Source organism: Schistosoma mansoni, chromosome 4 (assembly GCF_000237925.1).
Source record: "Schistosoma mansoni strain Puerto Rico chromosome 4, complete genome".
Lineage (NCBI taxonomy): Eukaryota > Metazoa > Platyhelminthes > Trematoda > Strigeidida > Schistosomatidae > Schistosoma > Schistosoma mansoni.
Window position 1 is genome coordinate 20853242 of NC_031498.1, and position 27574 is coordinate 20880815.

General features: G+C 37.3%; 2 protein-coding genes across 4 annotated transcripts; both read left to right on the top strand.

Annotated features, from left to right (window-relative positions):
* Positions 1 to 6947: 6947 nt before the first annotated feature.
* Positions 6948 to 7301, top strand: Smp_212110.1 (the record flags this gene model as incomplete). 2 transcript variants are annotated; one of them, XM_018797160.1, is made up of 2 exons in its annotated part: positions 6948 to 7106; positions 7140 to 7301. In XM_018797160.1, 2 exons carry the CDS (start codon positions 6948 to 6950, stop codon positions 7299 to 7301), a joined length of 321 nt encoding a protein of 106 aa, XP_018652230.1. The 2 variants fall into 2 exon arrangements, with proteins under 2 accessions (XP_018652230.1, XP_018652229.1); XM_018797161.1 differs by lacking the exon at positions 7140 to 7301 and having other exon boundaries at positions 6948 to 7139.
* A 9218-nt stretch (positions 7302 to 16519) lies between these two features.
* On the top strand, positions 16520 to 26687 carry Smp_080120.1 (the record flags this gene model as incomplete). 2 transcript variants are annotated; one of them, XM_018797162.1, is made up of 4 exons in its annotated part: positions 16520 to 16618; positions 18502 to 18822; positions 20470 to 20754; positions 25409 to 26687. In XM_018797162.1, the coding sequence occupies 4 exons, from the start codon at positions 16520 to 16522 to the stop codon at positions 26246 to 26248; spliced, it is 1545 nt and encodes a 514-aa protein (XP_018652232.1). The 2 variants fall into 2 exon arrangements, with proteins under 2 accessions (XP_018652232.1, XP_018652231.1); XM_018797163.1 differs by lacking the exon at positions 25409 to 26687 and having other exon boundaries at positions 20470 to 20793.
* Between the last annotated feature and the right edge of the window lie 887 nt (positions 26688 to 27574).

Genomic DNA, 27574 nt, shown 5'->3' on the forward strand with positions numbered 1-27574 from the left:
AATCCATTACAGGTATCCAGTTCATCAAAGGACACTCAAACATTGTCGCAGACGCCTTATCCAGAAAGGACATCAACATACTGGTACACAAACATGACATTAGTCTCGAAACTATGTCGAAACTACAGGTGGACGATGCAGACCTGAAAACCTGTGAAGACAAATCTAACTTGAGTCTCAAGCCTGTACCTGTTCCTTTCTCAGACTCATCTATCATTTGCGACATTTCAACTGGCAATATCGCCCCTTTGTACCAAAAGCTTCTCGGCGACAGATATTTCAACAGTTACACAAACTTTTACATCCGTGAATCCGAACCACCACGAAACTCATCACTGAACGTTTCGTCTGGCCCAAAATTAACTCGAATATAAAACGCTGCATACAGTGTCAACGCAACAAAGTCCAAGGACACTCAATCTGTCTGATCGGGAAATTCCCACTACCCGACAAACGCTTTCAGCATATTCATTTAGACATGGTTGGTCCCCTGTAACAATCGAAATTCTTCACGCATATTCTTACAGCGGTGGACAGGTTCACAAGATGGGTAATAACATGCCCTACCATAGATACATCAGCAGTAACAGTCACATCTGTTTTCCTTGACCGTTGGCTATCAAACTACGAAGGGCCTTCAATCATTACTACAGACCGTGGTCCCCAATTTAAATCCATCCTATTCCGGGAGTTTACTAGACTTCTGGGTGTGAACCACATCAAAACATCAGAATACCACCCAGCAGCCAATGGCCTGGTTGAGAGATTCCACCGCCAACTGAAAAGCTCACTGACGGCACAATCTGACACATCAAAGTGGAGCGACGCTTTACCGCTTATGCTCCCTGGAATTCATTCAACCATCAAGGACGATATAGGATGCACAGCCGCTGAACTAGTTTATGTTACAATATTAACATTACCAGGTCAACTAGTCAACCAAGAATCAACAACATCAAGTAATCCTAATTGTTTTGTTTGCAAACGATGCAAAACATCAAAGCAATACCTCCGCGAGAATATAACAATCGCGTGCAACTTAATAAACGCCTGGAAACGTGTAAATTCGTTTTTGTTCGAGTCGATGCTGTCAAAAAGCTGTTGAAACAACCAAATGAAGGGCTTTATAAAGTAATTAAACATACAAGCGTACACCTCATCATCAACAGAAGTGGGAAGAAGGGAGCTATTTCTATAGATAGTATAAAACCAGCTTTCTACGAAGCTCAACAAGGCAAAGAAGATAACACTGCAGATAAACAACCTCTCTCATTAATTATTGTGAGATTAGAGGAGGATGAAAAACTGAACACTAAGGGTAATTGTTCAACATTTTTCGGCAGGATCGTGGAGAAACTTAAGCGTTATGTACATTTTGTTGAGTAGCTAAAATCAAAACAAACATTCATTGATTTGCGTTACACTGTTAAATTTACTCAATTCCCTAATGAAAACTATTTTTTCTTTTCTTCACACGTGCATATAATTAACTACATTTCTCTACAATCAATCGTTTTGTCACATTAAAATAAATTTTGTAATAATAATAAAAGAGTGAATTGTAGTTAATTATTTATTAATTGTACATCAAAATAAACAATCCAATTTTTATTTAGTGAGTTTATCAACAGTCTCGCACTTCATAATAATCAGCTAACTAAGATACTGACCGTATTTTCGTTCTTTTTGTTGTGATCGAGTACGTTCACGCACAATAACACTTTGTGTATTACTGACACATACGATATTACTACTTGATTTGTTTGTTACGACCTAGTGTTACCTCCGGACACTCTGGGGGAGCTATGTGGAGGTAGGCACAGCGAACATATTTTGTAAATAGTTTTCGATATTATTTGCATTTATTTTGTCAACTTTCACAATCTGCACATTTATCACAAAATGATTGTACATGTTGTTTGAGTTTATGGTCTTGAACACACTCCCGTTTTTGAATCCCGCATAGCATGATGATGTTAACCTCCCATAAATACACTTATGCACACGCCTCTAGTTCTCCATTGCATGTGGTTTTGATAATGGGACCATAAAATAACTTTCATCTATATTTATGGACTGTGGTAACATTCTCATTATATTTTACGTTTAGCTATATTGCTGGAGCCATGTCAACCTCCCTGGAATTATTAGTTATCTATAATTGTGGATTCTGGTACCGAACTCAACAGAACACGCACCAGTCAGCTGATTTAAGTAACGTCTCTTAACTTTTATTTGTGTTCACAACTTATATACCGTATACTATTGTATTAACATATAGGCGTAATAACCTTATTGCTATTTTTGAGTCAATATACTTTTAGGTCCGCCACAAGGCAATCACATGACAAATTTACCGTTTTCGGATTAAATCTATTATCAAAGTAGTATCAGTACTGAACCAGACTATAATTCTACATGCTAAAAAGATTTATAATGCAGAAGAATTTATAGTTGTTATATCTATATTTAAATAATTCATTAGATGAACTGTGGTAGTAGTTAGTATAAAACACAGTTATCGTCAACTTCAAAATTGTTTCTCCACATAATCTTCCATATTCAGAAATTCGCTAACTTGTTCGCCGACATAGACTTGACCATTAGAAAGGGAGCGCTGGAAGTGGATAGGACACACATTGAGGAAGGCACACAAATGCGTCACAAGGCAAGCCCTCAAATGGAATCCTGAAGGTCAAAGGAGAAGAGAGGACCAAACAACACATCACTCCGAGAAATGGAAGCAGACATGAGAAGAATAAATGAAAATTGGATAGAACTAGAAAGGAAGGCCCAGGATAGAGTGAAGTGGATAATGCTGATCGGCGGCCCATGCTCCATTGGGAGTGACAGACGTAAGTAAGTAATGCCAATATCAGATGACCAGCTAAACCGAATACTACTACAACAGCAAGCACAACTTGATGCGCAAATGTGGTTGTTGGAGACTCTGATGCAACAGTTTAACAACCATTACTCGATTTCACAAGCTGTTTCAACTACTTCTTGTGATGCAGTTGCTAGCAGCATCCCGGAATTCATCTATCATCCCGAAAGTGGAAATACCTTTCTCAAGTGGTTTAGGCGTTGGGAAGATACATTTAGAATAGAATTCTGTAAACAAGATGACGCATAGAAGGCTCCATTGTTGATGTGTAAGTTGGGAGGCAATGAACATCTGATTTGTTATTACTATTCTATCATTAATATTTTGTTTTCCTTTTCTTTCCTTTCTCAAACATGGCAAATGTAATGCTAACATTGTTGAAACTTGTGTATTACTGCATTTTCGAAGAAACCCGAAGTGGTTTCTTCACAACACTTATGTACCCATAAGATGCTTGTGAATAATAATAGAACAATATATTTAAAATAAATAAAAGGGATAAGACAACACACAAGAATAGTCACGCCTGCAAAGCTGAGCCATGCCACCCAATCAATTGAGTCAATTTCGAATTATTGTTGCCGCGTCCATTATTATTGACCTTCTCTCAGTGTTACATGTTGGAAGTCTATTTTCCCAGCTGTTTCGTGTTTAGCTTCGAGGATTGTGCGGTTGGGGCATTGTGCCACTACCTTTGTACTAATACCAAACTAGACAATACTTCACATAGAAATACCATGTTTCTGGAGCCTTCCGAAAACAAGGTCCAGATTCTGGATATAAGACTAGCGATCAATCAGACATCTAAACATGCGTTCGAAAAGTTGGGACTACTGAGTGCGACGTCGATAAATCGCTGAAAGGTATGTGCAACACATTTTAGATCCGAAGGCATGGACAAAATCTCACAGAGTTCGAAGGGAGTAACGATAGCGGTTTTGAGAATGTTGTCTGCAGACGTAGGGATTTAGTTACATGCTTTAACCAGTTCGGTTTTCGAGGAAAAAGTTGTAACTTTTATGTTAGTTGTTAGGTTGTGAGCGTGTGAGAATAGATAATATTTGGAGTGGTTTTCGTATTTAATCGCCAGTTTGACACCAATCATTTCTGTCCTTTTTAGAGACCATTTGTATGGGAGATACCCATGGGATGTCCACAAGGCAGATAATTTCCAAGTATATCATTGACCGAATTGTCTTTGGCCAGTCCCAGCTTTCTCAGAAGCTAGTCGACGCACTTTCGACAATACGATTGGGCCTCTAGTCATGATGTTTTGTGTAACATTGCTGGTTACATGTGGTAGTTTAGGTTGTGTTTTGTAAAGCTTTTGGTTCTAGTGAAGTCGCCCCTGTTGAGCCGTGTTGCAGTTCAATGTTGTAAAAGACCAGGTCTAAACTTTATCTATCGGCTAGGTCTTCTCGTTTAACGACAGTCTTTTTTAAGGTGTTGTAAGGTTCTCAAACCTCACAAGTATACATACTGGTTGTAAAAAAGTTGTTGAGACCTCGCGGTAGTGAGTTCATACTATGAGGATTCGCGCACGTGTGTTTATCATGCCGAGCTTATGGAGGTAAACTTATCCGTAGTAAAACCAGGCCTCGATATTATAGGGCCAGAATTTCATGAGTTAAAAGGTGAGAGGCGTGAGGGACTTAATCTCCGAAACTTCGGCTCTCTGTTCCATCATAATGAGGACAAAATGTATAAATAGACGACAAAAGTCCTAGAGTACAAAAGTGTAACAATATGTAAAAATAAAAAGCGACAATGGACGAACTCACTGATTATCGTTAAACTTACCTGATCACGCATTTGACCTATGCTAGCTAGTAGTTGCAACGGAGGTGTAATACAGTGTATCCACTCGTGGTTTGTTGCGGATGCATGACGTGGCTCCTTCAGCTACAGTATGTTCAGTAAAACTAGTGAGGTCAGTGTAAGTGCCGAAGTTTCTTAGAACGGAATTCTTCCAAAGTAAATTTGATATATTCCTAAGGACTCAGAACAACCTATTGTAGACCATCAACGTTGATGATCTCTGTCGAATGATTGTAGGCCTACTCGAGTTAGACGGGGACGATGTGAGGAACCAGATAACTTCAAAGTCACATCTCGCGATCAGCGCCTAACGTGGATTACCCCTTCGACGTATTAATGTACTATGCCCGCTTTGAAGACCGTATAAAACAAAGGACGTTTTTCCGGAAATATATTAGTCAGAATGAGTGCAGAGAAGATAGCCAGACAACAAACCTAATTAAGACAGGCAGTGGATTTCAAATGATAGAGATTATCGTGAAAAGGCAGAGGCTATAGCAAACTATTTTCGGACAGCTCTCACCCGGGAGCCTCTTCTGGACGAAGAACTAGACCAGAAAACAAGGTCATTAAACCGTCTACTTACTATGGACTTCGATTGAGACTATGTAATTAAGGCTCTCATCAATTTAGATGCGGAAAAGTCAACAAGACCGGGTGAAACTTCACCCTAAAATCTTGGGACTATTTTTTGAATATATTGCAGCCTCACTGACTGTGATATTCAATATGTCACTCGACTACGATGTGTTACCTACAGACTGGAAAAATGCAATCATCAATCCCATACCTAAAGCAGGATGAAGGCAATTTCCGCCGAACTACAGACCTGTCAGCCTCACCAGCGTCGTAGTTAAAATACTGAAAAGAATAATCAGAAAGACCGTAATGACATTCGTAGAAAACAACATCTTGTTAAACAACCCACAATATTGTTTCAGAGAAAGGTTATCTTGCACAACAAATCTTATAGTAAGAGAGGAATGGATAAGGCTCTTGACAGTGGAAAATTAGTGGATGTTGTCTATATATACTTCAGTAAAGCACTTGACAAAGTGACAACGAATAGACTGACCTTGAAGCTGGAAAATCTGGACACTGACGGACCTCTCTTCAAATGGCTTAAAGATTTCGTGATAAGTCGTAGAAAGTGAGAATAGATTCTAAGTGCTTCACCTGGAAGCCATTACATATTGGAGCACCGCGAGGCTCTATCCTAGGTCCTTTACTTTTTGTACTATATGTAAATGAACTCCCAAGTGTAGTTGAGTTCCCAATGCTATTATACGCGACGATGTAAAAGTTTGGCGGGAAATGACAGGAGATTGCGATGAATGCACACTTCAAGCAGGCTTAAATATTGTGATCAACCGGTTTAAACAATTGTTGATGCATATCGAAGCGGCACAGTATATTTACATGCACTTTGGGGAGACAAAGGTTAATAGGTACAGAATAGGGGAAGTGCTATACCCGTGGTCCGGTCTCACAAGGACCTTGGGGTGACAGTGAGTCATGACTTTATGACCACAGCCTACTGCTGTGAAGTTGCAGCTAACGTGTTTAGGGCCCTATGGACTTTAGGATGGACATTCACCAAGTAAGATACTACCATGTTCACTATAGTTTATACAATTTTAGTGAGAACTAAGCTGGAAAACTACGTTGAGGCTACAAACCCTTGTTTAAAAGGTGCCTGAAATATCCTAGAAAAAGTACAGAGGGCAGCTACCGTGCAGTTCCAGAACTTCTGGGTTTAACATACGAAGAGCAGTTGGAGAGCTAGACCTCTTTACTCTTTTACCGCAGGTCTGATTTTTATGTATAGTATACTAATAAAGGATTTTGTACCTGATATATCCTCTCTTTTACTTATCATTAGATTGTGACATCTCAGACGACAGAGCAAGTGAGTAGAAAACCTAAGAACGAACAAAATATTCGTGGCATACAGGTTTTTGCATTGAATCATCAGTTCAGTGAAATTGTTATCCGAAGCAGTGGTGTCCATACCTTCAGTTGACTCGTTCAAGGGAAGACTAAACCCACGGAAGCCCACTAGAAAAGTAATAACGCAGGCCATAGACCTTCTGTCTTTACTGAACAAATCTGAATCTGCATCTGAATTGAAGATTGATGTAAATAAGAAATAAGCGGTTACAATGGTTTGGTTTGCTACGGTAGTTGTTAAACTCCATCTATAATGATAATTATATCCCAACGTGCACATTTGCATGCGTAAATGGAATGCCATTGTACACCATCAGCATCTAACTGTGGGGAGAATCGAAGAAAAAAGTGCGACCGTGATGTCTCTCACTGTTTATTGTCACTCCGATGGCAAAATGAATCTAATAAGCACATTGAACACATCCAAGATTGCTGGCATTGGTCCCCGGATGTAAATTCAGCACTTTGTGTGATTGCATTCTAGGATCCTGATTGTCCTAAGGAGCCAGGACTGTGTTATCTTTTATCTGAATCAAAAGAAGGGTTTACCAATTGTTGTTGCAAAGGTCCTCTTTGCAATGGTGTAGATAATAACACCATAATATCGCCGCCTCCCAGTGAGTCTAAAAAATATTTTATCACTTGATGGTTAACACTATTTTATGCACAGTAGTAGGGAAGTACGTAGGCATTACTTTACTAAGTTGTCATTTATCTTCCTTGAAAATGCCCATTATATATATATATATAATCTGGTTATGTTAGTATACATGAATTCTTGGAGGAATTGATTGACATTAAAACTACAGCTTCAAATCTAGCACTTTATAACTGCTGTTACGTTGACAAAAATTAGTTTCCAGTCTTCAGTAGTAAGGATAGGAAGTCGGTCGACCTGTATTAATCCTTGCAATTTGTAGCGCTGTGGGAATCCTCTCTTGTTTTGAATATATCAACAGAAGCTGCTGGTAGTTTGTGTTCTGGTAGAGAATTCCAGTAATCTACCACGCGGTAAGAGAAACGGAACTCCTAACGTGAACAATTTGATCTCAGTCTTTGAATTTTCTTGAAATGACTTCTTAGATGATCATCCCTATATGGTAGGATAAGATAAGACATTAATACCAAGGTCATCGTTCAATATAAGATAACCCAATATTATATCACCCCGTAATCTGCGGTAGTGTAACTTTTTATTTCTTTATTTGATCACATAAACAATCCGTACAAAGGAGCACCAAATACGTATACGCCACACAATAACAGTGGGACCAGTAGTATTTATCATTGATTTGTGTGAGGGCTGTGATACTGCCCGGTTGCCCAAACCGAAGCAGCTGGTTTTCTTAGGCCACACCCCGAGCCTTTGACCTAAGGGTCTAATGCACAAGGCAGTGGAGCAACGTAAAGAGACGCAGTCCCATCGTAACTGGCGACTAACAATAAGTTCATACACCATTTGCTCCTTCAGAGTACTGGACCCATGTTCACCATTAGATTGAAATGAGGGTTTTTCAATTCCCCTATGTGGATCCTCCATATCCACCAACCTGGTTAAAGCGCCGGACATTCTCTTTTCGTCCTCTCAATTCCATAAATAACACCCTCACCACAAGAAGGCAGTGAGTTGGATTTCCCTGGTAGTGGTTGTATACTCGTGGACATGTGAGCATTTCAAGAGGGAGAGTGGACTTTCATCACTCCCGACAGTACCAGGGCATTTGGGGGGATGAGTTAAGGTGTCTTAGTCTGTTTTCATAGGAAAGGCCAGAGAGACCTTTCACCATTTTAGTTCTTCGCCGTTAAATTCGTCCTGACTGTATCGACCACATATTCACTATTCGTCAGGTTTTAGAACACAGGCATGCTTATCGGCGTCCGACAATGATAGTTTTTCTTGACTTAAAAGCAGCATTTGACTCTGTAGACCGAGAGGTTCTGTGGCACTCTGTCACTGTAAGGTGAACCTCAGAAGTACATAAACTATGTGAAGGCTCTTTACTCGAACACTACCTGGAGAGTCAGAACTTATGGAGAACTGTCATCTGATTTTACAACCTCAAGTGGTGTCCGAAAAGGCTGTTCATTATCTCCATTTTGGTTTAGTTTTATCACAGACCTACTGCTGGAAATAAAATTCTCGTCAACTGGACTTTCAGGAATTGATCTCCCTTCAGGAGATCCATTTATCGACTTCGAATATGTAGATGACGTAGTCCTGTTCGGTAAAGACGCTGATAAAATGTAGTCTTTTGGTAGCACTGAGCAACAATGCCAGGATGCTGGAAATGAGTTCCTACCCCTCTAATTGCAAATTGTTGCTTCAGGACTGGCCTGTATCAACAACTGAACCAAGGATAGAGTGAATTAGTCGAAGGCGTCGACAACTCCACTTATCTTGGAAGTCTGGTCAGCCCTAATGGGTTGGTGCCTGACGAAATCTCTGCATGGATTCAAAAAGCCCGTTTGGCTTTTACCAATTTACATGGCTTATGGCGAAAGCAAGATATCCGTCTATCAACTAAGGGACGAGTATACTGCGCAGCAGTTCGCTCTGTTCTACTTCAGGGCTACGAAACGTGGCCATTAAGAGTAGAAGATACTCGTAAGTTACTAGTATTTGATCACAGATGTCTTAGAAATATTGCTCGCATCTTCTGGGATAACCGAGTAAGTAATAGCGAGGTTAGACACAGGGTATTAGGGAATGATGGTAAATCAGTTGCTGAGGTTGTGAACCTACATCGACTGAGATGGTTGGGCAACCTATTAGGCATGCCCAACCACCGATTATCATAGCGCGCAGTGCTAACTAGTGTTGGAGACGGATGAAAGAAATTTAGGAGTGGCCGAATCAAAACGTGGCATCAGTGCTTGAAGTCACTAACTTCTGATATGAGCCATGTTGGTAGATGCAGACTGGTTGGGGTCCGCGCGACTACCGTAACCAATGGTTGGAGACTCTGGGTGACGGCTCAGAATCAATCACAATGGCTTAGGTGTACACACTCTTTGTTTTCCCTTAAACTGTGAAGTTAAAATTACTTTATACCTTTCTTTCTATGAACTAATTCTTTTTTCCTGTATTATATCCTTATATGCAATCTTTCTTTTGTATATTACTACCATTGAAGTATCCGCTTCTATTAGTTTGGTGTTCATCTTGTTGTGCTAATGAGGAGTGGCAACTTGGACCGATGCATATATGTGCCTAGTCCTACATTGTAGCTGACTGAATGAAACACTACTTTATGCTACGCCGAATCGATGGTCCCATTTGGTTACCCTTCACTTCCAGCAAAACGAGCCTCAACCTACCTATCTTTTTCACGTCAAATTCGGTCGAGCACAATTATCCTTCTTTATGTTTAAATCCACATATGTCAATAAACTTTATTGAATCATTTGTCTTTAATTAACTAAAACTTTGCACTGAACAATATTTATTTAGACGCTATACCACGCGCTATAAATGATAAGGTGTGTATATACGAATACTCTCAACAGACCCACAGTGTGGGCTACCGGGAAGCGATAACCGCCCTCATATCTCTAACAACACTCAAGGCCACTGACTAACTCTCAACAGACTGATGTTGTTTTATTTCAATAGTTGTTTCAATCATATAACAAAAACAGTATACACATGTCCTGCGAACATAATATTTGGTGGGAAAATGCAATCAACATGGAACGACAACCTAACACAAGAATAAATATACTAAAGAATCTTGTGAATAAAACTAACCTCAATACATTCATTAGATAACCATCGAAGACCCGTTATTGGATGTTTAGAAAGACTGTTCATTCCAAAGTACTCATTTTGAGCAACTGACTTATTTGAAATATTATCTTTGACTGTATGACCACGTGTACACACAGAAAAACAATGCAAAGGATTAAACAAGTCAGACAATTTTCCGCAGTGTGTACAAGTTTTATGCTTCCATGAGAACCGCATGCTCTTTACAAGATGAACTATGAAATTCAGAATACCTACCTGTTTTAGACGACAGACACGATATCGAGGCAAAAATAGAGCAAAAACGGAGAATATCAAGATTAAAAACAAACCAATAATTATCGGGGCTGTGATTATTAGAGTAAGGAAGCTATCCGTATGTTGCATATCAAAACTTTGACTTGGTAGTGGAGTGTTTCCGAGTGGTCTTGAGTTCTGGATAAAAAAGGGATCTAACCCTGTCATTACCAAGGATCTGTTGACTTGAGCTAAATAAAAATAGTAAGGATAATAAATGTCATTCGCTCGGAAGCAAACATAAAGGTTTCATTTTATGAGCGTAAAATATATAAACCACTTAATAATTTCTTGACCGCTTCGGGACACAATGAGTTATCATAAGAATCGAGCAGCTAAAAACGAGATCAATTTAAGGATGAGTAGTATTTGTGATAAGTTATCTACTACGTTTGACTTTAACAGAAAACGTGGTCGTAGTAGAATTCTAGGATGAAGAATGAGCATTTCTATGACACACATACCAAGAAACAAGGAAACGTTTCAGAATTTGACCTGAGATAAGTATGGAGACGGTCAACTAGTTGCATTCTTAAACATAGAACACAGTGAACTAACGTTCATCAAGACTTCACGATCACACATTGAGTTTTTTGTATTGTTCACGCTCAAAAATATTCCAAGGTGAAGCTTCAGTATGCTTATGGTGAAACAACCCACTGAATCTTAACGCCAAACTTGAAATAGCCCCCTAACACCAAGACGCGATCGCAAAAAATTCAATCGTTTCATACTAGTTCGGTACAAAGACACAACCGGATCGATGATTTTTGGAATTTCATTACATTAAAGATGCTTTTGCATATAAGCAGCTGAGAATCCCAAGGCAAGCTCCAGATACTACAACAGTAGTTCACTAAAGAAGTCAAGAAACTCCCTAGACGTAGGAAAAGGCATTAGAGCATGTATATCAAACAGGCTCGGAACTGTACGTATCCACTTATTGTAAGAGTAGGAATGCTTGCAAATCGTTGACAAGTAAGGCTAGACATTTATATAAAAAAGAATTGGTTATGGATTGTGGATATAGCCCGAAAAGTTTCTCGAATATAAAGAGACGAAGTCGGACAAGTGATAGAATCCCATCACTTATGGTACAAGAAAATCAGTTCATAGTGGCAAGAAATGATGCCGTAAAAGCTGTCTTATCAGAATATCTTGGTAAAGCTATTTCTACCGACACTCAGTCAGTCAGCTACAATGTAGGACTAGGCACATATATGCATCGGTCCAAGTTGCCACTCCTCATTAGCACAACAAGATGAACACCAAACTAATAGAAGCGGATACTTCAATGGTAGTAATATACAAAAGAAAGATTGCATATAAGGATATAATACAGGAAAAAAGAATTAGTTCATAGAAAGAAAGGTATAAAGTAATTTTAACTTCACAGTTTAAGGGAAAACAAAGAGTGTGTACACCTAAGCCATTGTGATTGATTCTGAGCCGTCACCCAGAGTCTCCAACCATTGGTTACGGTAGTCGCGCGGACCCCAACCAGTCTGCATCTACCAACATGGCTCATATCAGAAGTTAGTGACTTCAAGCACTGGTGCCACGTTTTGATTCGGCCACTCCTAAATTTCTTTCATCCGTCTCCAACACTAGTTAGCACTGCGCGCTATGATAATCGGTGGTTGGGCATGCCTAATAGGTTGCCCAACCATCTCAGTCGATGTAGGTTCACAACCTCAGCAACTGATTTACCATCATTCCCTAATACCCTGTGTCTAACCTCGCTATTACTTACTCGGTTATCCCAGCAGATGCGAGCAATATTTCTAAGACATCTGTGATCAAATACTAGTAACTTACGAGTGTCTTCTACTCTTAATGGCCACGTTTCGTAGCCCTGAAGTAGAACAGAGCGAACTGCTGCGCAGTATACTCGTCCCTTAGTTGATAGACGGATATCTTGCTTTCGCCATAAGCCATGTAAATTGGTAAAAGCCAAACGGGCTTTTTGAATCCATGCAGAGATTTCGTCAGGCACCAACCCATTAGGGCTGACCAGACTTCCAAGATAAGTGGAGTTGTCGACGCCTTCGACTAATTCACTCTATCCTTGGTTCAGTTGTTGATACAGGCCAGTCCTGAAGCAACAATTTGCAATTAGAGGGGTAGGAACTCATTTCCAGCATCCTGGCATTGTTGCTCAGTGCTACCAAAAGACTACATTTTATCAGCGTCTTTACCGAACAGGACTACGTCATCTACATATTCGAAGTCGATAAATGGATCTCCTGAAGGGAGATCAATTCCTGAAAGTCCAGTTGACGAGAATTTTATTTCCAGCAGTAGGTCTCCGCCCCAAAACTAAACCAAAATGGAGATAATGAACAGCCTTTTCGGACACCACTTGAGGTTGTAAAATCAGATGACAGTTCTCCATAAGTTCTGACTCTCCAGGTAGTGTTCGAGTAAAGAGCCTTCACATAGTTTATGTACTTCTGAGGTTCACCTTACAGTGACAGAGTGCCACAGAACCTCTCGGTCTACAGAGTCAAATGCTGCTTTTAAGTCAAGAAAAACTATCATTGTCGGACGCCGATAAGCATGCCTGTGTTCTAAAACCTGACGAATAGTGAATATGTGGTCGATACAGTCAGGACGAATTTAACGGCGAAGAACTAAAATGGTGAAAGGTCTCTCTGGCCTTTCCTATGAAAACAGACTAAGACACCTTAACTCATCCCCCCAAATGCCCTGGTACTGTCGGGAGTGATGAAAGTCCACTCTCCCTCTTGAATTGTTCTCACATGATTGAAGAGAAACTCACATTGTCGGACACTGGTATGCATGTTTTCTCTCTAAAATCTGACGAATTGTGAATCTGTGGTCGATCCAGCTAAAATCAGGATTGAAGCTAGCCTGATTTTCTCTTGTTTACAGTTCACGCGTCTTTCTTAGGCGTCCGGTAATTTTTGAGGCTAATATTTTAGATGTTATATCAGTTAAACTAAACCCTCAATGGTTATCACAGGATGATTTTGAACCCTTTTATATTGGGACAACCAGTGAGATGGGATACATTCAGTTCTTAAATTTTACCTAAAATATTAGTTAGCCTAATCGGTAAAACTGAACCACCATCCTTAAAGACCTCTGTACCAGCTGCTTTTTCTCGTTTCAGATTAGCTATAACCTCTGGATCTTCAATTAGAGTCGGGGGCCCACTTCAATGTTCCTTTCAGGCTGTTTGGGAATGGTGGGTATTTGTAGAGTAGCTCAAGGCCAGCTAAACTTTTCTCTAAAGTGTTCCGCCCATTGTTCTAAACGTCTGGGCTGAGAGCAGATAAGAGTGTTTTCTTTTTCCGAGGTCGTCTCACTTTCACTTGACTTCCTAATTTCTGTTTCTTTTATTAGTCTGAAGAGTTGTCTGGTGTTGCCTACAGTCGCCGCCTTTTCCACCCCTTTTGCTTTCGTTGTTCATCACTACTCACGGTCGTTCCGTAGACTTTTGGTTAACCTAAATCTGATTTGCTTTCGCTCTTCATCGTGTCCGTAGCCTGATGGGATAAGTTTACGGAAGTTTATCAGTGCAATAGATATTTCAGAAATCCACTGGTTTTTCGTAACCCTTTGGTTCAAATCACTAATAGATGTCGCTGCTGTTTCCACTGCTGTTTGTATATCTTTGCAAGCAACATCTGGGTCAGCCTCGTTTTCAGAACTACCTAAGTGTGACATCAGTCGTTCCTGGAATCTACTTTTGGTTTTCTCGTCACTGATTTCAACTGTGATGGGTCTTCTTCATGTGGTTTTTCTGCGTCCAGTGAGGTGTAGGCAAATGCTTGCTCGTATTAGGGCATGATCAGAGTTTAAACATGTATTCCAGTACGAGCGACAATGTTCTATCGAGCCTCTCCAACGATGACTGATGGCAATAAGGTCTATTTGAGTCCATCGTTGGTTTGATTCAGGGGGTTGCCTTGTTAGACGTCTTCTTATGCTTTAAGTTAGTACTTGCTAAAAATAAACAATTGTCTGAGAACAGTTGCAACAGATGGTCATCATTATCTGTTCTCTGAGCCGAGGTAGCGAAATACCCACCTAAATGTCTCTGTTTGATATAAGCTACCTACTTGGTTATTGAAGTCACCCACTACGAGTACTATGTTTGCGTGTTTCGCTTTTTAAAGTTCGGAAAACGTTTTGTAAAATTCATCTTTCACTTCATCCGGATCGCAGCCAGTGGGGGCGTAGGCAGAAATGACGAAAATGCAATGACGTGCGTCCCTATCCTTTCGAGCTCTTATTGAGCTGTTTGGCTGAACAGCATATAGGCGACTGCTAACAGAGATCTATTCTAAAAGTGTTTGTTCAGACCTCATACTTAGTGCTATGCCTACGCCCACCAAGGTCAAGTGATTGACCACACTAGGATCCTGTATGCGTTTTTCAGAGACACAGCATATATCAGTGGTACGAGATTCTAGGGTCTTAGCCAATAGAACATGCTGGCCGATATGACATAGGGTACGTACGTTAAAGGCTCCGATGTGTAGTTTGGAGCGAGGTTTAAGTAGACCTGGGACAGTGTTTTGCGCACTAGAATCGTTGACCATAGTGACACTTGAGGAGGAAGTTTCGAGTCATTGGTCAAGGTAGGAGGAATAGTAAGAATTGAAGAGGGAAATTGATTATGGGTACAGGGATCTTGAGCGTTGTTAGAGGTATGAGGGCGGTTATCAATTCCCACACTGTGTAAGGGTTCTTCTAGAGGTACCTGAGAAGGAAATTGTGTTAGAGTTGGTCTTAGTGACCTAAGAGCGTGACCGCAGTGCCCAAGGGACAACTGTTTGAAGCCAGTCACACACGACTTTTTTGTGTTAGCTCATTACTTTTTGAGGCCTTATCGCTGGAGACGGAGATCCATAAGATATGGTAAGTTGTGCATTTTTAGGGTCGACCTTTCCTAACCCCATCCTTCCGTTGAGGGAAGCCAGCATCGCTATTATGTTGGATGTCTGAGGGTCACATCTCTGTACATTCAGTAGTACGACATCGCCTTCGGACCTTGGGTTTGCTACTTTTAGTCTTACCGCTCTTCAACCGACCTATCTGACATGGTAGGACCTTGAGGAACGATTGTTCCAGCCAGTGTAGCCCGATTGGTTTATCACGATAGGCAAGCCCGACCACCACGTCAAGGTAGCAGGAACGGTCGGGTGGTGTTTAGAAAAGTATCACACATTAAATCCTCGTTGATTAAGTTACGTCCACTGTATGGTTCATTCTAGAGATAAAAAATTGCGATACTGGAACTCAGATTCATTAGGTTCAAATAATACTTGTTTTGTTCTGTTTACCGATTGTAACGTAGAAATCATTCTGTGCACTGGTTATTAAAACGATTAACTGATTAGCCCGATTGTAACTATTAGATAATTTAAAATCCGAAAAGTGTATGAATTTTTTTGTGATTCCAGGTGCATGTAGATGACGGAGACTTGGAAAGTCTTGAGCCAAGGTCTCAATAGTTCGCTGATATAATAAGTCAATGTACTATGTTTCTAGAAATACGGTCCTATTTTGTCTGTTCACTTCATTTCTTAATTATTTTCTATGATGAATTATTAGTATAACTGACACTTAGCAATTAGTATAAAAATCGCTTTGGTTTTATGACTTTTTTACTCGTATATTAGTTGTGCTCATTCATAAAGAAAGTTGAGTTAAAAGCTCACGGACGTTTTGGCCAAGTGTGGCTCGGTCGATTTTCTTCACCGGATGATCAGAATGATTTTAATCTAAATTCATCACAATTATCATTAAATAAGAACAATAAAGAAATCGATGTAGCTATAAAAATATTCATGTCGACTGAGAAACGTAGTTGGGAGACAGAAGTTGCACTTTTTAATGTTCCAGGTTTAGAACATATCAATATTCTACAATATTATGGTGCAGACCAGGTTAGTTGGACAATCATTTTTTATGTTTTCATAGTTTATTCCAGTTAGTATAATGCATTACTATTCAGAAAATCCTTTGAAATCATTCACAGAAAGTAAGTAGGGATGATATGAGGCGATTTGCCAAAACACAAATTATTAGCTCTATACTGATATCAAATCGCCTACGGCACTCAGATCTCATTTGCAGTTCATTTACTACACCTAATTGTCTGGTGTTATTTTTAGTATCCCTTTACTTGTCTCATTAGGTCGCTGTTATATATGCTTAAAAACTGACTGCTTCGTATAGACCACCTAAAATAGCGTTAAGGCATTTTGGTGAGATATTGTTCGGTCTTCAAAAAAGAAATACGTGAGTTAACTTTGACTTAAATCGAAGAGATGTTAAGTCAAATTAAAGTTTTTGAATGACTAAATAAAATCATTGCTCTGTTATTTCTGAATAGTACCATTTCGAAGTTTACCAAAGCGAAATTTTAGTTATGCTAGGTCATATTGTAGAGCTTTCAAATACCCTTAAAATCAAATGATGTAAATACTATACATATAGCTCCTATCATCACATGAATGGATATTTTAAATAAAGGACGCTTTTTATTACCGAATAATTCAATGCTATCTGCATCAATATGTGTTTATGTATATTTATTTATTTATTTGAATACATAAACAATCTGTACAAAGGAGCACCAAATACATATGTGCCACACAATAACAGTGGGACCAGTAGTATTTATCATTGATTTGTGTGAGGGCTGTGATACTGCTCGAGTGCCCAAACCGAAGCAGGTGGTTTTCTTAGGCCACACCCCGAGCCTTTGACCTAATCCACAAGGCAGTGGAGCAACGTAAAGAGACGCAGTCCCATCGTAACTGTCGACTAACAATAGGTTCGTACACCATTTGTTCCCTCAGAGTACTGGACCCATGTTAAGCATTAGTTTAGAATGAGGGTTTTCCAATTCCCCAATGCGGATCCTCCATATCCACCAACCTAGTTAACGCGCCGGACATTCTCTTTTCGTCCTCTCAATCCCGTAAACAACACCCTCACCACAAGAAGGCAGTGAGTAGGATTTCCCTGGTAGTGGTTGTATACCCGTGGTCATGTGAGAACATTTCAAGAGGGAGAGTGGACTTTCCCCACTCCCGGCCGTACCAGGGCATTTGCGGGCAAAGGCGATCGAGCCTGTCAATGTATATGTATATATCTACAAAACGTTTCAAGGTTTCTTTTGAGGGAGCTCTAGTTGTATAAACATTTGTAGTACAGTCATATTATCTCAATCCCAAACTTTGTTCCATCTACTTCTGTTTGAAGGATATGTTTGTATTTCTAAATACCAACTAAGTGTTATTTAACCTAACAGAAACATACTGAATTGATGGATTAATTAATGAAATAACAATATAACCCATTTTCAGGATTTATGTTGAAAATGGTTCTTTCATCTTTGTGTCCAAAAAGAAAGTCTTTTATACGTAAGTTATTTTGCAAAGTTCTGATCACATTCTTGTGATAAAGACTCCAAAATATACAACGTTACAGGTTCGAATATCTCTACAGTAAGTTAGATTTAAACAGTCAAAATGTATCTCTTAAGTCCTTGCAAAGTAGCTTTAATTATAACTTGAGTACATAAATGTACTTGTTTAATGAGCTTTATCGATATTTAACGTGTATTCACTACAAAGTTTAGAGGTTTAGAAACTGGAATCATCACACATCTTTTACAGATTTTTAGTTGAATATATTAATATTAATTCAGTATATCTTGAAAAAAAGATTATATGTAACTGTATATTCAGTTGGTTGGTTATTTCCCTAATTTTGTACTTAATTTGTGTTCATCTGCATTTTTTAAACCGTCTATATCCAGGTCATTGTGGATAATTCTATTGGCGAAGATAAACTAGAGTATTGGTTAGTAACAGAATATCATCCATTAGGCAGCGTATATGATTATCTTCATGTATATGATATACAATGGATAGATTTATTAAAAATTTGTACTGGTCTTGCTCAAGGTTTAGCTCATCTACATATGGAAATTCCAAATCTTTCAAAACCTAGTATAGCTCATCGTGATTTGAATTCTCGTAATGTACTACTAAAGTCTGATCTTACTGCTTGTATTGCTGACTTCGGTTTGGCAATTCGTTTCGAAGCTGGTCAGTGTATGAGAGATGCACATTTACAGGTTGGTAAAAATTTTTTATTGTATTGTTGTTAATTATCTGATGTGTTTAAATGAAACTTTATAACATTATTACTACTGTGAAATTATGATGTAAAAAGTGAGTCGCCTGAATAATTTATTTGAAATTCATACTGACTGATCGAGTTCTATCAGTCGAGTTGGAATGCGGCCACTAATTTAAATAAATTGACAACGTGTGCACTGTTGTTATCTTTTGTTGAAGTAATCGGCAGGGGGAAGCCTTGAACCTAAGTTTCGTGTTAGTTGGAACTTATGGGCGAGGCGTACTTGTAATCTTGGGAGCACCAGTCCCTTGATTATTACAGGTATGCCTTACTGAAGAGTGCCAGATACCATACAACCTAGGTTCAAAGCTTTCTAATAATTTCCGCCAAGCATTTAACGTATTCAAGATTTGTGGTATTATATATTGCTAAATATTATCGTTTGTGAATACGAAACTTGGTAGCCGTAATTAACGTACATGATCAGTATTTGACTTATTTTTAATCACATTCAGCTAATCGAATTTTTCGTTTAATTGTGTTCGATTTGTCAAAATATAAAGATTTAGCTCACAAACTAAATGCAAACATTCTTCAAGTAGGAAATATGTCTCACTATAGACAGGGGCATCACTGAACTCCCTTCGATATATATATATATATATATATATATATATTACAAATTAACGAGCTTCTTCATCCAGTTTCGACCTATTTAAATAAAAGATGGAAAATCTTGTGAAAACAAATTGTGATAAAGTAGTTGAGCATATGTTCTCCCCCTCACACATTGAATTCACATAGCAACGAAGTGAAAGTCGAGTTTTATGACTCGATCAGTAGAGATAGTCTGTATTATATCAGTATCTATTACTGACGATCGTAATCAATGGTTGGAGACTCTGGGTGACATGGCTCAGAATCGATCACAATGGCGCAGGTGTATGCACTCTTTATCCTCCTGTAAACCTTGAGATTAAAATTGCTTCATATCTGTCTTTCTTCCTGTACTATATCCTTATATACAACCTTTCCTTTATATATTACCACCACTAAATTAACTACCTCTATGATTTCGGTATTCATCTTGTTGTGCTAATGAGGAGTGGCAACTTGGACCGATGCATATGTGTGCCTGGTCGTAGGTTGTAGCTGACTGACTATCTTTTACTTTGACCGTTAGCTCATTATTACTAACTTCTTAACAAGCACAAATTCATGTTCTTGACTTCAAGCCATACTTAAAGTATGAAGACTGGTGTTACTGCCCGATTACCCTAACTCGGAGTATGTAGAGTGGAGTTCAAATCTGATGTTTAGTAGCTATAAATCAAGCATTTTAACCACTGAGCTACCTTTCCACTTCGTCAATACTACATTACTGTCAAATATTTCTGATAGCTTTAGGAAATCTACAAATCTGTAACTTTATGATTTACAATTTACTCGATTATTGAGTAGTAAGGTTGTACAATTGACTATTATTTGGCCTTTGATTTTTATAACTGAATAGTATTGCATTTACCAGTCATTTAGTAGGTATATTTATCAATCTAATGCTGCAGCATTGTAGATGGGCAATCATAGAAGTTCATTTTCTTTTATCCTGTTGATCTAATTATTGAATTTTTCTCTATCATAGTTGGGTACTCGTCGATATATGGCTCCTGAAGTGTTAGATGGCGCTATTCAGTTTTCAAAGGATGCATTTCTTCGTATTGATGTTTATGCAATGGGTTTAGTGTTTTGGGAATTAATGATGAGATGTTGTTGTGGTTCTAATAAGAACGCAACAATTCATATTACTAATTATTTAGCACCATATGAAATAGAATTAGGCCCACAACCATCAATGGAAGCATTACAACGATGGGTAGCACATGCCAAACAACGACCTAAATTTAATCCACAATGGGCATCAGATGGGGTGAGTGTATATGATTTCCTTCCGATTTTTCTCTGTTAACAAGATTTATTACAAAAAATGCAGATATATACTTCTATGTTGTAAAATTAACCACTTTTCTTGAGATAATTATTATCAATACCTAATAAAAAGCAGATAAGAAGTTCTAAATAAACTGGAATACATGTACGGACCATCGTTCTCCAGCCGTCTGTAAACCCTACTATTTTGCAAATCAAACATTCTGGCTACCCGTTTATACTAACGTAATATGTTACCCTATTTATATGTTTTATTTACTACACATAAAATCGAATACAACGGGTCACTAAAAGTAGACTGCGGTACACAAAATAGAGAGATATTAAGGATTAAAAAAAAGGAAAGAGAAGATAATCTAAGAGAGAACGCAAACGTTGACATTATTTAGATTACAATCGCTGAGATAATTTCACATATAATAAGCTAAAGATTTAAGAGCGTTAAAATTTACTTATGAAGAGGGGACCTCTTCAATCATTGAATTCGTCATACATATATACTAGGAATTAACACAGATTTTTTCTACACTTGATTCTCACATCTTTTTACTAGTCATACAGTATTTGAGATTATACAAATAACCATACTTTTTGAAACTGGGATAAGTTAAAAAAGGTTTAGATTAGAATATCACGCTTCTGGTGACGTTTAATAATAAAATGTTACATCTATTTGCATTTTTTTTCACTGTCCAACTATGGAGAGGGGTGAATTACATTCACGAATCCACAGTTTTGTTTGTTTGTTTGACGGATTGAATCAAAGTTGATTAATGTTCATTATTATTCTTTTTTTTATCATAAGGGGTTTTTTGGAGATTTAATATTTTCATAGTTGAAAGCGTGAGTCAATTGAAGCTAGACCACACATAATTTTGTTGTAGTACTAGTAATTATCGTGGTTTGTACTATTATCATTCATGTAAATTGTGTTGACGTGTAATTCATGGTATCGAATTTCACTATACAATTGAAGGTATTATACACACACACACACAGAGAGGTGATAATCTCTCTTTTTTTGTCATTGACCTTTATCCTTTTCTCATGTACTTTGATAAGTTATGATTTGAAATGGAAAAATCTTAGCATAGAAATGCATAAAATATTATTTGTATGTTTAAAAATTTCCATCATATTAAAACAAATGTTTGATTGAACAACGTTCTTTTTAGTAGCTTTTCATCAATTTTTATAGTCATGTATCCGACTAAGTGTTTCAAAAGAGAAAGCCAAGATCAAGGGAAATATATAATATACAAATTCAGAATTATCAGTACGGAATTTTGTGATGATTATAGAATTCACGTAGAATTTAAATCATGAGCTGATCTTAGTTAGACGATGACCATTGAGACCTGAACGGTCGCTTTGTCCTAGTATGGGACTCCTCAGCTCTGTACATTCAAGTCAAGGAATCAAACCCAGGACCTTTGGTCTCACTTAACCTCTTAGCCACTGAGTTGGGACCCAAGAGTGTTAATGCTTAACCTCAATCAATTCACAACATTTTGCCCGAGGTGGGTAACAGTTTTATACTAGACATGGTTGAACTCCGTTTGTCACAGCTTCTCATTAGAACTCGTGACTTAAAATCTGTGAAATTTCAGAATTGTCGGTCAAATAAAATTGCAAATGTTGAAATAACTAGTGTATAATATTACCTTGAATTAATTTATAAGTCCGTTGACAATATGATTGTAGAATTTATTGAGACGTATATTCATTATATGTATATACTTAATTACGATGCACATAAAATCCTTGGTGTTAGATAAAGCATTAATTTGAATCTGCAACGAATAGCTTTAAAAGTCAAATGACTGGTTCAACATCCTTTTGTAAGAACTTCCACAATATCTCATTTACCCTGATTACACTTAGTTTCTGAAATAAACAGGATTAGGGGTTGGAGAAATCGGATGAAATGGCCCAGAATCGTTTGTAATCTCGCAGATACATTCAATCTTTCTCCTTCCCTTAAGTCTTGAGTTTTAAAATTTTCTTCCACTTTTTATTTCACAAATTCATATTGTTTATACCTAATGTCTTCTACTACCACTGATACTGTTTCTAATTCATCCTACCCTGATATTTATCCTAATATTTTCATGTTTCGGCAGATATTTTGTGGCAATTTAGACCGATGCACATATATGACAGTTCTCACTTTCCGGTTATTATTGGCTGACTTCAACCATCAGCTATGATGTTTATTAGTACAATACTAAGCATCATTTTGTAGCCATTTCGCCTATCCAAGTGTTAAGCACACTTTACATGTGTTTTAAGTTTATAGACTTGCCTTCTTGTAATATATATATTACAACTTTAAACAAATGGAAGTGTATTTAGGTTGTATACATTGTAAACTATTGAAATGAATTGTTTTTGAACTATCTTAGTCGGCGAATTTCTGTTTGTTCACCAGTTTCTAAATTTTTTTTAAAAAATGACAGCCTGACACCAATTAGAGAATTATTTACGAAAAAAAGAAGAAATTCATTAAACCATTGATTTTATTTTGTAGTGATATCTATCTTATTTTGGCAACATCAAATATTTTGATAAAATTTCAATCAGTAGTACTTAGAGAAATATTATTTGATGTATTATAGCGTAGAGTGAGGGAACATATCATTAGTGTTGAATATTTTATTACTGTAGTAAGTCAAAAGCGTAAATTAAGTCAGTATTTATTGCGTTAGTTCACCTGCAATCCACCAGTTAACTGATGCTCCATAAGGATTAATACTTTCTTAGATATTAATTTACATTCTACGTATGTGCTTGTTAAGGTGAAACAGTGAAGCATTCAGATTTCAACAGGTATATTTTAGGTTTAAATCCCACTTCGTCTACTTCAGATGAGATAGACAGAGAATCATTAAGTGTAACTCAGATCTATTTTATTTATTTAATTAAACACATGAATATTGGTACAAGGAAGCACCAGATACATATGCGCCGCAAAAATCTCATTCGATTTGTGTGAGGGCTGTGATATGCCCATGTGCCCAAACTGAAGCAGGTGGTTTTCTTAGGGAGTCACACCCGAAGCCTTTGACCCAAAGATCTGATCCACAAGGCAGTGGAGCATCGTAAGGAGATGCAGTCCCATGGTAGCCAGTGACCAACAATTGATTCATACGCCATTTGTCCCCTCAGAGTACTGGAGCCCATGTGCACCATTGGTTTGAAATGAGGGTTTTCTAACTTCCCTAGGTAGACTCGTCGTGTCCACCGACCCGGTTAAAGCCCCGAACATTCTCTTTTCGTCCTCTCGATTCCGTAAACAATACCCCAACCACGAGAAGGCAGTGAGTAGGACTTCTCTGGCAGAGGCTATATACGCGTGACCATGTGAGAGCATTTCGAAGGGGAGAGTGGACTCTCCTCACTCTCGTCCGTACCAGGGCAATGTATATTACCAACCCATATTTAGTTGGAGATCATATTTATATAATACTAATCAAAATATCTACCAGAAATATTTTTTTGTTTCTTTAAACATATGAATCATTCAATGGTCCTGATAAGAATACATAAAAATGACTAAGATTGTCTATAATTTTTTCTATGTCCAATTAGTTTACTGTATCTAGAATCTCCGGTCATTGTTTCCGTTCATTTTTAGCAGATAAGTTTAGCATATTCGAAATTCTTTTTCAAACTACGATTTTCCACTATATTTGTTTCTCGTCATTCCGGAATATTCTCTTCATTACACAATTTTCAGCATTCATATCAGACAGTTCAAAATAACTCCAATTGCTTGAAATGAAACTTTTAATAACATTCATCATATTGATTTCAATCTTTAAAGTTAGATCCATTAATCGCACCAATTTCATTGTTGGCAATGGAACTCCTTAAGTTAGAAGTTTTCTGCTTTAACTTTCAACCAAGAGTAAGACTGAATGATCATGAAAAGTGCTGAAACACGTTTATGCAAACAACGGTACATTTCACATTGGTTAACACTACTTGATTTTGATAAGTCTTGTTAATTGAACGCTAAATTGGGTTCCTAAATTATCCTCGTAACCCCCAAGCTAAATCTACACAGCAACTTGAACACGAAAGAAAAGGCGCAAAATATGCGAAAAGCAATTTACTCCAAAGGTTCATTCATGTACAGAAAATATAGAGTTTTTAATGTATTTTAGAGGTCTTTGGGTTTTCTCGAAAATTCTGGAATGCTACTAAACATAATAACAATATAGTAATCAGCCAATCTGCATGTGACTTTTCACTTTCGTTATATTTTTGGCAAAACTTCTAGTGAATGCTGATTGGATAAAATGTTTCTTAATGTTTCCTGAGCCTTTCCTGTCTTTTGCCAGTGGTTTTCTGGATCACCACAACAAATCTTTAGTTTTATCACATCCTAGCCTTATTTCTTTGTTTAGGAAGACGTCAAAAAGTCTCCAGTCAATATACCTTGACAAGGTTAACAAATTAATAAATTAAAATCAACTAATCACATCGAGGTCGCATCCACATGTAGACTAAAATTCAGTGTCGTTATTTCATTCACTTATTTAACACCATAGTCTTTTTTTAAAAAAAAAACTAAAAGAGTAGAAAGCTCTCAGTTTTTCTATTTACTCCTTTTTGTTACATTCTTTTAGGGTTTATGTACATTGTGGGAAACAGTTGAAGAATGCTGGGACCAAGATGCAGAAGCACGTCTTTCAGCTGGTTGTGTAACCAAACGTTTGACTACATTACTCCGTCTATCTGTTGTTAATCAACAATACAATGATAGTTATAATAATAACAGTAACAATAATGATGGTGATGGCATTAATGAGAAGGATAATAATAATAATAACAACACAATAATGAGTAACTATCTTACTAACAGTCAGAAAACAGATTGTAAGCCACCACCACCATACTACTATTGTTACTATTCTCCATATAATACTACCAGTACTACTACTACTACTACTACTACTACTACTACTACTACTACTACGGTCACTACGACCACCACATTGTTGGACGCTTCTAAAGATTTATCCAATGGTGGATATACTACTACATCTTTAAGGAATTATTCTAGGACGGATGATATCGGTGTATACAATTGCTCGGATGTTCTAAGTACTACTACTACTACTACCGATAATAATAATAATAGTAATATTGATAAGATTAATACCATACTAAGTCGTGGTAGTACTGGATGTCCACCGACAATTTGCCTACCCTATTCTATGAATATTAATTTCTCTACACTTACAGATCATAGATCTAATTTGATCACTAGTGAAGTATCACAATGTAAAAGAAAAAATCAAACATTATGTTTTAATGATATATTAAATGGAACAGAAAATCAAATACAGTATAAATATGATAGTACAGAATATTTAAAACCAAATCAACAGAGTCAAACAATAGTTAACGAAGAGCAATCAACAGAATATCAAAAGTTATTATCTTCCGCTTCTAATATGAAATGATGATCATCAGCCTTCTCATTATTTGTATTGTAATTATAGTTAGATGTTTTTTAAAAGTATGTATAAACAAGCGTTTGTTTTCTGTCTTTTCTTCTTTCTTGTTGAATCCTTTTTCTGTACTATGTATGTGTGTATATGTTCAATGAACACCTTTTTTTCGGCTTTAAATTATAAATAATAGCGGGTAATTATTTCAATGCACTTTATGTATACATGTTTTTCTGTATTGTCCCTTTTGGTGTATTCTTCGTGGTTTTTCTTAATTTATATGCAACTTAAACTAAGTTTTCTTGTTACATTTTAAAGAACCGATGAAATGAAGTCTTTTCTATCTAGAAAAAAATGTATAAATTTGCTTTCCTTCCCCCTCTTATTCTTCACTCTCTTCCACCGGACACTATGAGACATGTAAATATTTAGCCTCAGATCTATTGTATCCTACTACTACTACTACTACTACTGGTTGTAGTATTAATAATGGCGTCGCTTAAATATTCTATTAGACGATCTTGTGGTAGTATCGTCGTCAATATGAAAATAATTCGACAGTAACACAACTATAATGATTTACACTGAATTGATTGATAACCAACGCTGGTCTTTCGAAAACACTAAAGAAATTATACGTCAGTTTATTTTCCTTCAGTTTTCAATCCTGTTTTTTTTTTCAGCTCACTGAGAAATTCTTATATATATATATATATGTATATATCCCGGTGAAATTCCTTCATTTCTCTTAGTATGCTAGTTTTTTTTTGGTGTTATGTTTTATTTTGTCTCTATTTGATGTGATGTCTTTCGTTAATTGTTTTCCAGTCATCCTATTTTCGATAATGGATAAAAAAAACCTCAAAAATATTATTATTATTTGTTTATGACATACTACTTCAAAATCACTACAAGTAGTTTGTGTAAATGGTGTCATCATTGTCGTCAATGATAATGCTTAAAAATTATGTACTTTTCTCCTCAGTATCTTCTATTTGTTTTGTCGTGCTTTCCTTCTTCTTCTTCCTTATGTTGTCCTCTACGGAGTTCTTAGTTTCCTTTCCTTTTTGTTGTTCAGCTTGTAATAATAGAGTTTCAAAAGATTAGAATAATCAAACAGCTTTACTGGCCTTAATTAATTTTTGTTTCTGTTATTCTAAGCCAAATTAGCTTTATTATTAGCATTATTTGAGAATGAGAATGACGTCACGACAGGGAGGAATTCTGTTTTCTTTTCAGTGTATATTAATCATTTCGTCTACTTTGTGTGTGTGTATTTATTTATTTTCCACTTTTCTTGTTCCAAATATTCCAATTGAACTTTTCATTTCCGGTCGA